General features: G+C 41.0%; 1 protein-coding gene across 1 annotated transcript in view; it reads right to left on the bottom strand.

Moving 5' to 3' along the window:
- Nucleotides 1-15,457, bottom strand: part of CIMIP2C (ciliary microtubule inner protein 2C) — a 41,877-nt gene that overhangs the window by 15,677 nt on the left and 10,743 nt on the right. Inside the window, exons 2-3 of the mRNA XM_075200449.1 lie at nucleotides 11,958-12,231; nucleotides 10,665-10,777 (exon numbers count right to left, since the gene is read on the bottom strand). Of these exons, the coding sequence (XP_075056550.1) occupies nucleotides 10,665-10,777; nucleotides 11,958-12,231 (387 nt within the window). The remainder of the gene's footprint in view (nucleotides 1-10,664; nucleotides 10,778-11,957; nucleotides 12,232-15,457) is intronic.

Below are 15,457 nucleotides of genomic sequence, written 5' to 3'. Positions count from 1 at the left end.
GCTTCTGGACCTCGTTGGATTGCCTGTGACCTAGACCTTAGCTTGTTCTCTGGATTTGTTTGCCTGCTGCCGGCCCCCGACCATTGCCTGAACTTCACCCTACTGTCTGTTGTTACCCTCCAGGGGCGGGCTGGGCAGGGGGGCAGTGTCCCCCCGGGCTGCTCAGTCTTACCACTGATAGGGCCAGGCGGTAGGCCGCCCCCCCCGGATAAATTATCATCAATGACGCGGCCGCACCGCCTGTGTGCCCCCCGGGCTGACATCTGCCAGCCTGCGCCTGTTACCCTCTGACCTCGGCCTGACTACTGGACTCCGTTTCTGCCTCCTGCGGCGACATCATAAACTTGTACTACTCTGGGTCCAAGTCCTGGGGGCATCTGAGTACCTGTGAGCGCGTCCAGCTCTACAGGAAAGGCGGCTGCTATAGGTGAAGACCTCTTCAGCCTATTCTACAAGTTTATGGTGTTCCCTGTCAGCCATAACACTCTCTAGTACTTTAAAATGAACCTAAGTTTATACCTCTCCCTGTCACAAGTTTACACCTCCAAAAATGTTGCTCCACCACACAAGCCTCGCACCCAGTCTGCCTATTGTATAAACAATATGAAACATGGTTCAATCCGTTTCGGTAATAAGCATCAAGGCCATGACATCTGAAAGTTCAACCCCAAGGTGTAAATAGAAAGATAGTGTGTGTGTATATGTGTGTGTGTATGTGTATATATATATATATATATATATATATATTATACTAAGCCCAAAATCACAGTTCTCTGAACCTGAAATTTCCGGATCAAAATAATAGTTAAAATAGCTTGTTTTTAATGCAGACGTCACTGAGCAGTAAGACGTTCTCATCCTCATTACTTATTCCAGGCAGTGTTTGCACTCAGCAACTGAAGCATTAAGTTTAATTTTTTATCCGTTGTTTGGTTTAAGAACAGAGGAAGTTCTGTCTTCAGCTTCACTTGACAGGTTAATTGCGGCTTCCTCAGATCGTTGGAATTATGTAATAATGGCTTTCACTAGAAAATTGAAATATATTTAAGTCCATGACTAGAATTGTGTGAATTATATTTTTAGCAAATGGGCCCATTGTACCTTTACCTGTTTTATGTCTCCCATATAATATATAGATGCAGCAATAATGCCCATCCGTTTAGACCAAGATGATTGTTTTGCAAATAGCAGTGAAATTAACAAATAACATTTGGATAGAGAGGGTTTGTGTCACCCTTTAAAGCGAGAACAGCCTTGTATGAAAAGTAATAGTGACCAGCTGTTTGCCTCATCGGCTTTCCAAAAGCCATCAATACCCAAAATTAAGCAAATCGCACGTTTATGGAGAGTGCTCTAGGATGCGTCCTGCTGTACTTTTTCCATCTGTATAATACTTCCAACAGTGATGACTGGTGGTTATAGTCATGACTGGTTTGGAATTTTCCTGTGTAATCAATACCAATATTAAATGATGATAAATCAACTTACAGTTTGAGCCACTTCATTCCCAGAACAAAAAACATGTAACTCAGCAGCAGCAAGGACATCAACTCTAGATATACAATTAATATGTTAATTTTTATTTTTGGAATTGCCACTTGGTTTGTCAGGTCTTTCCTATTTCTCCCAAATGAGACTATGTGCCCAATAAGACCACAGATCCCAATCAACATCTTTCATCACCTTGTAGGATACGTCCATTTGGCACAAGTTCCAAAATGTCAGATCTAAAATATCTGGCCATAGAAGGGTGTGGCCATATTCTACATGGATCTGGCGTCTTGGCCAGATCTGCCCCTGTCTACACGCTTTCAGACATAGTTTTATCCCCTGGATGAGGCTGATTGGAGACATTTCTGTGAGCTTACATCAGTACAGGCCATGGTTTGACATAAATCCATACAATCTCCTAACAGCTATGTAGGGTTATGATCTGTGTAGGGTTACCTGATCACAGCAGACACATTACAGAGGCGTAGTTCTGTTATTCACAGCCACACAATAACAACAATGACAACTTTTCCTGAGAAACATTCAATGTTCTCTTTCAAGGTTTCTAATTGTTTGAACGTACATCCAGTTCACCTCCTGTGAGCTTGTTACCGTTATTCTCCTTCTGTGCCTGCACATAGAAAATAAATATCACGCTGGAAAGCTGTATACCCTGTAAGCTCAGTGATCTGGAAATGAAATATTTAATCCAAGTAGAACTCCACGCTGAATCAGCTGTTCAGAGTAACTCTGCACAATGGGTGTTTATTGTTTTACTTGTATCATTTACAGAATTCTTTGTTTGCAGGGAACAATGACTCAATTTTACAATTGCACATTATAGGTATAACGGGCCTGGTTCATTAAGGCACACATTCTGAGCATAACCTGTGTTTAGTATTAAGCACATGTATTTAGGCTTTGCCCACTCACAAATTCATCAAGGTACACATCTGAAGATTCGTGCACTGTTCAATTCTGGGGTAGGTCTGTTGTGCTCTACTACACAAGACGCTGCAGGATACATCCAGCATCTATGTGGATTATAAATTTGCAAAAGAACGCACAAAAAAAAACCCATTGAATTAATGTCACCTGTTAATAATATAGACATTAATGATTTAAAAAAAACTTTTGTTTGTTTTTCCTGAAATACATTTATTAGGATGCTGTTAATGTCTACTGAGCATGAATCGCATTTATTGAGTTTCTCATGATAGCAAACACATGTTCTAGCATGCGTATAAGACTGTCATCACTAGGACTCAGGACTTAGACCAGCCCTGTAGCCGGTGCAAGAGATACAGCAGAAAAACAAATAACTGTGAGATGCCTGGAGCTGGATTCAGACTTGGCTACGTGCACTTGAGTTTAGCATGTCCCTACTGTACATTGACTACATCAAAACTCCCCTTCACCGCCCCGTGCACTCCCCCTCCTCGTAGGCTGTAATACATGTCCTTTGCGTTTGAAGACGGAGTGGACAGGGCTGCGTTCATGGACGTATCTCCCGGTTCTGGGAATGCACAAAGTGATTTTGCTTACAATGAATCAGGCCCAATATATTTGCGTAATGTGTTGAAGGCGTTTGAAGTTATTTATGAACATAAATTGCCCAGCATAAAATCAGTGCATAATGGCAGCAGGAGTGAAGGAGCAGATGTATTTACAGTGCAATGGGAGAAGTTATGAGGAGTGAGGGAGTCCCTTGCAAACTGCGCAATAAGCGTATCGTTGAGCCCACTTTTGCAAAACTGATTTATTTTTGTGAAACGTTATTATGGAAATAAGATGACGGTTGGAGAAGGTGCCTTCTTGTGGGCAGGGGTCCGTGCAGCCGTTTTCACTCAGCAAAAACATGAAGGTTTCCCACCAGCTCGTGGCTGGCGGACTTCAGGTCTTGTAATTGAGGCCCTTTGACTATTGAGTTGTGATCTATGTATTAGTTTTGGGCAGAGAGGAGAACTGGTCGCTGGCTTTTTACAATACGTCACTGAGAGAAGCGTAACACGGTATTGGGGTAATATGGAAGCACTGGTTTGCGGTAAGACACTATTAAAAGGGATGAGAGTTATAACTGAACATGCAGATGAATCTGCTCCCAGGGGAAGGATGAACAGCTGCTGAAACGTGAACAAGCGGCAGCTACGTGATCCTGTGTGGGAGCAGTGACGGATCAGCAGCAGGGGATGGAAACAAGTTATCGGTGAGTGTCCTCCGCCCCCATAATAAAATACAAATAGCCATGTAGGGAAAATACAAACCAGGGGACCGGACAGAAACTTATTTCAAAATAATGTTTTCTATTTAGAGCAACTTTTTTGATATAATTAAATCCTTGTGCAGTTTAAAGAGCAGCATATCTATAATAGATGTATTGTGTCGCGATTTCAAGGATCTGTAGGACTCTCGTGGACTGCTTGCCTTAGTGCCACTTACAGGCAGGCAGACTAATGAGGTAGAAGCTGTTTGCCAGGGACCCCCCGCAAAGACTTATGAACTTTGATGTTTCCGCTCTACAGGTTACGACTCTTCGAGTAGGTTCCAAGTCAGACCAGGTGGAGAGTGCTAGGAGCAGGAGGATGCTGAGAAACGATGGTAGTCCGCAGAGGGGCTACGTCAGGTTATCCAGGTGAGGCAGAAGAGCCCGTGAACTGGAGACGAGACAGTAGCAAAGGAAGTACACGGATTCAGACCTAACCGTAGGTCCATGAATGCTGGGAAGCTTTGGGTCTGGAACACATGATGTGCAATAGTCTGCAGGCACTGAAGTAACAGGAGCCACTGGAAGCCATGTCTGCACAGGCAGAGAGACTCAAAGATCTGGCACCATTGAGATGGAAGAGGTGCTTTAAACATTCTTCTTGTAATAAGGCATTAGCCAATTAGCAGGAAATAGGATTTAATAAAGGTCAGGTCGGTGCATGCACAGACCCAAATCAAAGAGCCGCAGCGTTACAGAGTCAAAGAGGAAGCCAGAGGGACCTGCAGGTAACCGCACCAGAGCCCGACCGAACCATCAGAGGGTCCAGTGCTTGACATATTATTTTTATTTTTCATGTGTGAGACCTACCCAAAATTCGTGGGTCTCCCGGACATTCCGGGAGAGTTGGCATGTGTGCTGTATATACCACTGTTTATAATATGTCACTGACCGCTGTGTAGTAGAGTCATACTTGCCAACTCTCACGGAATGTCCGGGAGACTCACAAAATTTGGGTAAGAGTCCCGGACTCCCGGGAGAGCAGGCAAATATACTGCTTACAGCAACTTGCTCATCAAAATGATGCGATTTGCGGTGAATTGCTTCATTTTGATGCAATTGACCGCACCCCACCCCTCTCATCCTCCAGCCACGACCCCTGCCCGGGATTACCTTTTCAAAGGTTGTAGTATGAGCAGACTGTACAGTGTATCTTTATTGATAAGTGTAAGGATTATTTTTAAGAGGGTATTGTTAGGATTTAACACAGGACAGTGATTAGAAACAAACACATCTGTTATTTTATTAATATGAATGAAGATAAATGGTTCCTGGATACATATGAGATATTTAACCACAGAAAAATGCTCTTCTTTAGTACAAGCAGAGTGTTCGGGTTTGTGGGACACCCTGTATATTACTAAAGTAACTTATAGAAACAATGTATTATTATACTCTAGTGGTAGATTGTCTCCCACGTTCACAGTGTTTATTTCAGTAATTTTATTGGCTCCACAATTGGATACATTACACAATGTTCTCATACTGTCCACAATTTATGGAGTGAATCAGTCCACTGATGTTGGGTCATGCGTTCCAGGTTCATCGATGATTGTGTAGCTACAAGATCAAAGCCTAGACATAAATAGAGGGAGAATGTGAATTTGTTAAGTTGGTAGTAAATGCAAATAAATGTCAGTACAGCTGATTACACAGAAAATCATTCAGAGTTGCACACTGCAGTCTGACATATTTCTGAAAAAGTCTGTCCCATAACCCAGATCACAGACTAGGATGTGTAGCATATAATCCTCCCCCCATATGCTGCATAGGGAAGGGGTGATCAGGAAGTAAGGTATTCACTTGGTACATGCTGGGACTTGCTTAAGTCATGACATGAAGTATTTGTTTAGGAAGCAGAATTTCAATTGATGTTCATGTTGGGTGTTACTACATGATATATTTCTGAGATTAAGCCTAAAAAAATATTCTTTATTCTGCAAAGCATCAGTAGATTTGGAAAGACCCTATATATTATTTGTAATATTATCAAAACTAATACCTACAATGTGCAATCTGCCAATCGTTATTCATTCATAATAGATTTATGACAAATTCCCCCAATTACAATTAGAGATCATCTTTCAAATGCAAAAATAGTGAGAAACTAAATAAATCATGAACGTCATCATGTTCAATGTCTCATCCATCATCATCATCATTTATTTATATAGCGCCAACATATTCCGTAGCGCTTTACAATTGGGGACAAACATAGTAAACTAATAAACAAACTGGGTAAAACAGACAAAGAGGTGAGAAGGCCCTGCTCGCAAGCTTACAATCTATTGGACAATGGGAGTTTGACACATGAGGTTAAGTCTACATTTGCAGTCGGCCCAGCCAGACTGCAAAGGTAAAAGTGACTCATAAGCTAAATGATCCTGTCACACAACAATTTTGGTCAAGGGGTAGTTGTATAACAGGTGGTAATGGGGTAGTGTAGTGAGGTTAAGAGGGTGGTTGAGGAATATTATAAGCTTGTCTGAAGAGGTGGGTTTTCCAGTTAGTGTAAAAAACAAACCAGTGATCTGTACAAAACCTCAGTGACTCTGAAATGACAAACCATTTGTCTTTTAATAGTAAGTAATGGACCTGGTTCATTAAGGAACGCAAGTCCCATTGCCTGCTGTAATTTGCATAAAATTGCTCTGCGCATGATTAGGAACGGACGATACGCCGTTGAACCCAAGTGCATGCAATTCAAGTCTGAATACAAAATAGCACTTCTGACTGCCTATGATTTGAAGGGCAGAACTGTGGCAGGAAGGGACTCCGTGGACGCACATAAGCAATGTACAGTAAGGGCCAAGGGCGTGCCAAGGACGCATGTAGCAGCACCCGATTCTGGGCATCTCTCAGGTATGTGATCTTCTGACGTATCACTTACACCAGCTACAGGGCAGGTGTAAGTGCAGATTACTAGTGATGACGGCTGTTCATGCATGCTAGAACATGTGCTTGTAAATATTAGCAACTGTAAAAATTTATTTTATGTACAGTAGGAATTAAAGACATCCCGATAGAGATAGATAGATATATATATATATATATATCTCGATCTCTCTAAGTTAACCCGTGCATGATACTCATGCATTCTAGTCAAATCAAGCTACTTAAGGTCTTAAAAAGGTTCTTGTCATGCATTTGGACCTAGCCCAGGCCTCCTCAGGGGAAGAGCGTTACTTCCCGACGCAAGCGGCCTTTTTAATGTGTGTTCATGAGGTAAAATTACCTCACGAAAATGAGTTTGACCCCTCAACTCGTAAATTTAGCCTTTACTACCCCTCCCACGGGGGCAAGGGGGGATGATGGAAGTTAACTGACTTGACTATTCTAATTTTTTTTGTCAAATAATGTCAGTATACCAAATTTCAGGTCAATTGGATGAGCCCTTTCTGAGAAAATAGTTTTTTCCACACACACACACACTAACGCACGCCTCTACACATGTGTGTTCATGAGGTAAAATTACCTCACGAAAATGAGTTTGAGCCCTACCAAATTTCAGCCCTTTTTGAATTTTTTTTCCCACACACACACTAAGAATTTAGTAGGTCAGTGTATAACTCCGCCCAGCAGGTGGCGTTGCAACTTGGTTTTTTTTTTCCACACACAGACAGACAGACGCCACTAAGCATTTATATATTAGATATATAGATATATATATTTAATTTTAATATAAATGCTACTTTTTTATTACTAATTATAGTATTAACAGATGTTAATGTATCTAATTTTTTTTCTGTGCTTTCTGATGGGACTTTATATTACACATATGAATATACATATCCTGCAGCCTGTTCTCTCCGTCTGCATACAGTAACGTCCATATAACCAGAACGTACTTGTACCCATATTCAAAAGGAAACATTTATTCAGATCTACTTGTACTTGAATGCGGACGTACATGTACATGCATGTAATCTTCCTCCGTTTTTTTAAACACAACACAAATTGCTTTCACTTTGGATTCCTTAATGAACCATACCTTGTGAATCTGGTTAATGGTGATTTTGTTATTGAGTTAAAATTGTATATAAATAAATTATTAACTAATTCTTCATATCCAATCTAGTAAAATTTTCTTTTAAAGCCAGGTTATTTGGGGCGATTTTACTCTGCTGAGTAAAATTACATTCCAGTTCATTTGAATAGACAATGCATTTTCAATGGATATGGAAAACCCACTGAAATGTATTGCCTGTTCAAATGCATGGGAAAAGCTCAGCCAGTCATGATCAATATTTACATATCAGCTGCTTGTGATTGGTTGAGTGGGTACTTATCTCCAGCCCCATTGATAACAATGAGATTAGCGACAAAGCAATTAAATGTCCTGCTGCCGGAGAGATCAACGTGTGAAAGTGTAAAATACAAACCATTAATGTTCACAGTGAGACTAGATTATATTTATGAGTTTGCTGATATATTTATGGCCCCACTATTATATATTTGTTTTACTGGCTCCGTATCTATTGACCAGCACGGATTCCTGTAGAATATAAGTGGATGGCGATGTTTCTTTCCAACCACAGAACAGAAATCCTGCGGCTTGTATATAGGACAGAACTGTCAGATACACAGCTGAAAATAGCCCTGTTTGCCTGCTCATTACAGAGAGCTTTCCACCCTCTGTGACACAATACAAAATATAATGAAGCAGCCTCACAAACGAGTATCTTTTGTCATTTATTGCAATGAACAAGATAGAGTTAAACGTGACATCGTTAAATAAAATGATCAACTAATGCGCTGAGAATCAGCAGCTGTGATCAGGCATCAGATATCGTTCCTGGCCTGGTCCTTGCTCAACGCTGCCAGTCATCCTGAAATCCTCCCGCAGATTATTCTAACACTAATTTAGTAACAATGCCAACTAAAACTAGTGTGAGTGAAAGGAGGGCGAATAAGTAGAAGTAGGCAAATACAATTATATTGGTGCAAATGAAAACATCAAATTTATAGAAGGCACTCAAGAGTCTCTGATATGTTTACACTGTAAGGGGTCTTTATTAGGTATATTGTTATAAGTTTCCAGCTTTCTTCTGTCCCTTTCAGCTATGCATTTATACTATCCAGACAAAGTTTTGTATTTTGCTGTCCTGATATATGATCTACAGCTATATGCAGAGCTGTGTCATATCCAAGGCTAATAAAAAATGAAACAACTCTACTGGATTAAATAAATATAACACTGCTCATTACAGACAGGGGTAGAACCCATTAGGGGCAGATGGGGATTAAAATAACCAAGTGGAAACTGTGCCTGCATGATTATCCAGGAAATTGTTCTAGTCAGAAGATTACCAACACTGACTAAAGGAAGTCAAGGACTGGAGAAGGTAGAAAAACTGAGATCACAAGCCGAGGTCAGGATTAAAAAGGGCAGAATGGTTGAGATTACTAGCTGAGTTCATTAATAGAGAGTAGAATGGTTGAGGTTACTATCTGAGGTCAGGATTAGAGAGTAGAATGGTCAAGGTCACTAGCTCAGGTCACGATTGGAGAGAGTAAAATGGTTGAGGTTACTAGCTGAAGTCAGTATTGGAGAGAGTAGAACGGTCGAGGTTACTAGGTGTGATCAAGGGTTGGAGAAAGTGGTTGTCAAGCAGGTCGGTGTAACCACAGGCAAAGAGATCCTCACAGCTTATGTATAGTTCTAATACTTTGCTCAGACAAGGAGTACTGATAACAGGTGCCTTAAATAGGAGAAATGCAGGTGCTAATGAGGTATGAGGTCATAATCCCATGTTAATTACAAAAATTAATGACATCATGATACACTTATGTTTCAGATAGCAATAATAGTAGAAAAGGAGGGGCCATGAATATGCATGCTGCTGAGACAGGTCCCGTAAGATATTGTTACAATACATGGTTAAAAAGCACATACAGTAACCACAAAGATAAAGTATTGCTTTTAATAAAAGTTGTAAGATAACATATACAAACCAATAAATTAGTTGTGTGATGGTGGAAAGCCCTTTTTTAATAAATGGTGTTGCCTCTTTATTGCAATTTCATTGACTTGTGTACTGTTTTTTCTTTAATTTCAGTGATCAACCAACTGTCACATTTCAATGCGTTCATTTCATAGGGATAACTTCTTATTTCCTGGTCTATCCTACAGAATATTCTGTAGTTTACAGGGAAAATGGGGCTTTCTTTTAGTAACTTATGATAATAAAATACTTTGTTTACTGTTATCTACTCAGTCTTCTGCTACATCACCAATCCTCCGCTCTTTAAATCCTATTTTTATCGCCCATCCGTCACACTATCCCTTACTCTATCACCCCATTATTTCCTATATCACCTCTTCCCTCCGTGATCTGCTATATCACCCCAATATCTGCTATATCAGCCCATCACCACCTATATCACCATATTCCCTCCTCTATCGCCCCATTCATTTCCTCACCAGTTTTTACTATATCACCCACTTCTCTGCCATGTCTAATGATAGATTTGTGTAATCGTGTATATATGTATGTGTGCGTCCTTGTGGAAAATGCCATGTGGGTAGTAGATATTTTATACAGAAAGAGCAACTTTAAGATCACTAGGCTCGGGAAACAACAAACTTCCATCTCCAAATACCTGATAAAAGTATGATAACTGCTATCTTTTAAGATCAGCCTGTAACACATATTGTGGGGAAAACCTGACATAGTTACCAGGGCCGTAACTAGGGCTATGTGACAGGGGCAACTGCCCAGGGCGCAACACTAAAGGGGGGCGCAGTTTATGAATATTTTAGATTAATTTGGTTAAAATTGAGGGCTAGGGGGCAGAATTTGTCTTTCTCGCCCCAGGCGCTAGAATTCTGAGTTACTGCTCTGATAGTTACAATAGTTCATACGGACAAGGTTTCCTGTTGTGTCTCTCATCATTTGTGTGTTCTCACCTTTGCTGGGGTAGTGGGTATGTGTCTTCATTATTCACAGGTAAGATGAAGTGCGGTACCTGGTGCACAGTGCCAGTATTGTCCCGGTAGTGATCACGGTGTTGCTGAGCGCTCTGAAAAAGAGTCAGTAGTATTAGAGTCAGCAGTGGCAGAGTCCATAGTGGCAGAGTCAGCATTGTCAAATTCAGCAGTGTCAGAGTCATAGTTTCAACCATCTTTTGCTTGTCCAAGTGGATATTAACCACACTTCCTGAAAAGTGATTGGCTGAGCTCTGATTAAAATTGCTTATAAATGATAACGATCAGTATTGTAATCACTCGACATGCCCTTGCCATGTACCTTATAAATTATTCCCATGTTAATCCAATGATCATTCTTGAAAGAGCTTGCTTGGGCAAACCATATTGGCCTATAGTATACTAACCGAATATCCAGGATAACAACCCTATCCCTAGATCAACAGCTTTGGGCCTGAGTCAATAAGGAGAGCAAGGCAAAAAAAGGAGTAGGTTTGCTCCTGGACAATCCATGTTACAATGCAAGGGGTGTAAATTAGTTTATTATTTTGCATGCAAGGAAAATACTAACTGTTTTTTCATGTAGCACCCAAGTGCTTGATAGCTATATTTTTACACGGAAATGTAAAATTATTCTACGACATGCCTTAGTTCAACTATATATCTGTCCCCACATTTTAAATTTACCTCCCCATACAATGAAACATGGTTTTGCCAAAGTGTCAAGTTGCTCCTTTCTTTTGCTTTGCTCTCCTTAAGACTCAGTCCCTTTTATGTCCAAAATATCAATTGCCAGCACAATAGTCTCAGAAACGGTATAATAATGCAATATTCCAACATAATAGCCCCATGTCACATATAATAATTCCAAAAGGCCAATATAGTTGTCTCAGTGTCTGGGATAATAACCCCAGTGTCCTGCATCACTCACCCCACTCTGACCGTGAATAAGCCTACCAGGGACTAGGCCAGCCTGGGCTGCTAACTTAGAAACAACCAGCGCTTTGATTTCTTGCCCAGGAAGGGCTAGAAAATCAGCTGGTCTCTTCTTATGATGTAGAACAGGAAATTATGACATCAGCCAATCACTGTTGAGTGCTACTAACCAGTCACAGAGCAAGTTGCTTACTTTGCATATTACTATCACTTGCGGATACAGTCCAAAGCTACTGGCAGAGATAGTGGGAGGATATGCCGATTGGGGTGTTCGCCTACAAATTCCTTGTTTCATCTGGCACCCAACAGCATGGTAGAATTGGAAGGGGGCTCACAAACCTTTCTAAATTGATTCAGTTCTTGTGTCCTGTTGAAGTCCACATTGTATCTGGACCAGTTAGGTCTGTACAGAAACCTGTCCAAACTTCGGGACCGGTTGCTGAGCACCAAGGCCGGGTCGTTGGAGTAGCTGGTAGGGAACTGCCCCCCTTTACAGTATGGGCTCTGGCTGGAGTTTAGAGCTGCTGAGCGGAAATCCTGGAAGGAACGAGCTGTGGTATTCCCATAGGTATCACCGTAGGTAAATGCTTCCGATGGGACGTAGCCACGATACCTGGACAATAAATAAAATATACAAGTTAGAGGGATTATTAAGGGGTAACTAATCTGCTTCACACAGGCTCAACTTATTTGGATTTCAGGTGCTATTCCTGGTTTTATTACCTTTTTAGAAGTCCCCATTATTAATGAAAACTTTTAATTTTCTCTCCTATTATACTACTTTTTTGACCCTCATTCATATTTCATATAAGTACTGACAGTAAGGAATATCTCCCAACATTGTTCCTGTGCAACCTGGCATAGTCTGTGCGCATAGCTGATAATCATCGGCACTTGTTAACAAAAGGGGAGTGGAAGGGAATGTCATGCCACACATTGGGGGCTCGTCCGGTCCCTTCCGCAGTGCTTTTGAAGTACAAGATCCCAGCTCTTTACCGGGCCTGCCAAAACACCTCTTGGCGCACACACCCGCGGCAGAGGCCCTAGACATCCTCTCTATGCGTTGAGAGGGGCAATAACCCTGAATTTGTGGACGGCTGGACAGTCCCCTGAACTCTGGGTGTATGGCAGGGGATATTGAGTAACATATTCACAGTCTTTGGCCCGGCCAGCTCATTTAAATGCCCTAATTACACCACACTTTTACTTGTTTTCTATGTAGTTTGACGTATCATTGCTCCTAACTTGCAGCATTTCATACCTCTCATGATCAGTCCAGGTCTCGCTTAGCAATGATTTGGAGGGGTCACTTCACCACCATCCAGTACACGGGCCCTAATTCGTGAATGATGTTGGCAGCATTTTCAGAGCGAATCTTGTGCATCAAGAACTCGGCTACATTGCCTTATGTGTGCAAGAAATCACAATATATAAGCCCTGGATCCAATAGGGTAATAAACGCACAAAGCATTAAGCCCATGGGACCTGCATATCACAAACTAGGCCAGGGGTCAGGGAACTTTTTTACCTTTTAACCCCAAATATATTTAGATACGCCGACGTTACCCCGTTGATTTGAAAAGAAAGAAATCCAATATTATTAATTTTTGGAATTCAAAATTTTATTGAATCTATTCAAAATTTCTTTGAAAGCTTCAACTTCAAAACTTTAGGTTTTGGAGAAATGATGTTGCTTCATTTTTGATACGAGAGCATCAATATTGGGGCATTTTGATGTCAGAGCAATTTGTCTTCAGCATCCAATCGATTTCTCTGCTTTGTTTTTATGATCGTTAGAGTGGAAAATCCTTGTTCGCAAAGGTAGGTTGTTGCAAAAGGCAGCAACTTTTTGACTGCCTCCTCATGTGCAATTTTGAATGCCTTTGCAGCTGTTGACATCCAAAAATATGACAGATCTGCTTTGTTTTCAAATGCAATATGTGCTTCATTATTGTATCGACGCTCAAGAAGTGCCTCTGCCAACCCTGGAGGCTCTTCTGGTACAACAGCAATTTCACATTTAAAGGGGTCTATAATCCAACTGACAGCATGTGAATCGGCAGCATTACCCCCAGGAATTTCATTATTGCCCCATTTGGGGTAATTTACCCATGTTCCCTGACCACTGCACTAGGCCTATCCCTGCATTACTTTTAGGATATTGACACTGCCATCACCATTTATGAATGACTCTGGGTACATGTAGCTGCCTCCATCTTCCATCTCTGCATCATTTTGTGCATTAATAGAGCATACAGTGTGCGCAGAAACAGCAACTCTGTTCCTGCATAGAAATGTATGCCGATATGTGCTTAGTGGAAAATTGCCCTTCATATTGAATTCCGAAATATTCTCATTTCTTTACCTGGTTTTATTCTTTTTCTATGTTCCTAAGGGAAGACAGACAATGCGTGGGGGACACTCACTGAGCTAATGAGCCTGAGGGGCGAAGATAGCGCATTTAATTACAGAAAAACCAACAGTATCTTTAACTCGTGACTCAATTTAATCACTTTCCGAAATGAACAATAATTGTTTTTTTTTACCAATAAAACCAATTTGGTTCCACCGCTTTCAGAATAAATGCCAGGCAAGAGCAGATATTAGCATGGGATTACTTTGTAATTAGTATATAATTGATTTCTAAATCTGTTTTTCTCTGTGAGATAAATTTATGTCAAGAAGAAGAAAACTCTGAAACGTTCTGGAGATTTGGAATTCTGAAAGGCAAGTGGTTCTCATAGGATCAGCTGGGCCCGTGAGATACTTGTAAAGATTTATTTGTTAAATTAATTGTGTTGCTGCAATTTTGCTTGTGTTGATACTGTGTGTGCAGTGATAAGGTGCCTCAGACCCTCTAACATCACCCCTTAAACCAGGTACAAACTGTTCTGCTTCCGAAATTCACACTTATTTTACTATTGCGTATGTACCTATGGAATGCATCAGTAGGATCACTCACTAACGCTGCACCTGTATAAAGGAGGGAAATGCAGACAGTAGGGATCAATCACTAACCACATCTGTATAAAGGAGAGAAATGCAGACAGTAGGGATCACTCACTAACACTGCATCTGTAGAAAGGAGGGAAATGCAGACAGTAGGGATCACTCACTAACACTGCATCTGTATAAAGGAGGGAATGCAGACAGTAGGGATCACTCACTAACACCGCATCTGTATAAAGAAGGGAAATGCAAACAGTATGGATCGCTCACTAACACTGCATCTATATAAAGAAGGGAAATGCAGACAGTAGGGATCACTCACTAACACTGCATCTGTATAAAGGAGGGAAATGCAGACAGTATGGATCACTCACTAACACTGCATCTGTATAAAGGAGGGAAACGCAGACAGTATCGATCACTCACTAGCACTGCATCTGTAGAAAGGAGGGGGATGCAGACAGTAGGGATCACTCACTAGCACTGTATCTAGAAAGGAGGGAAATGCAGACAGTAGGGATCACTCACTAGCACTACATCTGTATAAAGGAGGGAAATGCAGACAGTAGGGATCACTCACTAACACTGCATCTGTATAAAAGAAGGAAAGGCATCCACTAAAATTGTAACCTGTCAGACACTTGCTTACATTGTCTAATTTGCACTAGACGGATAAAAGCTAATTGCTGATTGGTTGCTGTGAGTTCTTACACTTTTATATTTTGTTGCTTAATCAATCCAAGTAGTTTGTTACATGTACAGGATTAAATGAATATTCCATATAGCTATATATAAAACATATCCCCAGCTCTAACTCGCACACACTACTGGCCAGTAGTCAGAATCTTACACCTGAGTCTCCTATTCCGGACTAAACTCAGGTGTTCCTC

This window comes from Mixophyes fleayi, chromosome 3, assembly GCF_038048845.1.
Source record: "Mixophyes fleayi isolate aMixFle1 chromosome 3, aMixFle1.hap1, whole genome shotgun sequence".
Classification (NCBI taxonomy): Eukaryota; Metazoa; Chordata; class Amphibia; order Anura; family Limnodynastidae; genus Mixophyes; species Mixophyes fleayi.
This window is presented reverse-complemented; position numbering and strand designations above follow the sequence as displayed.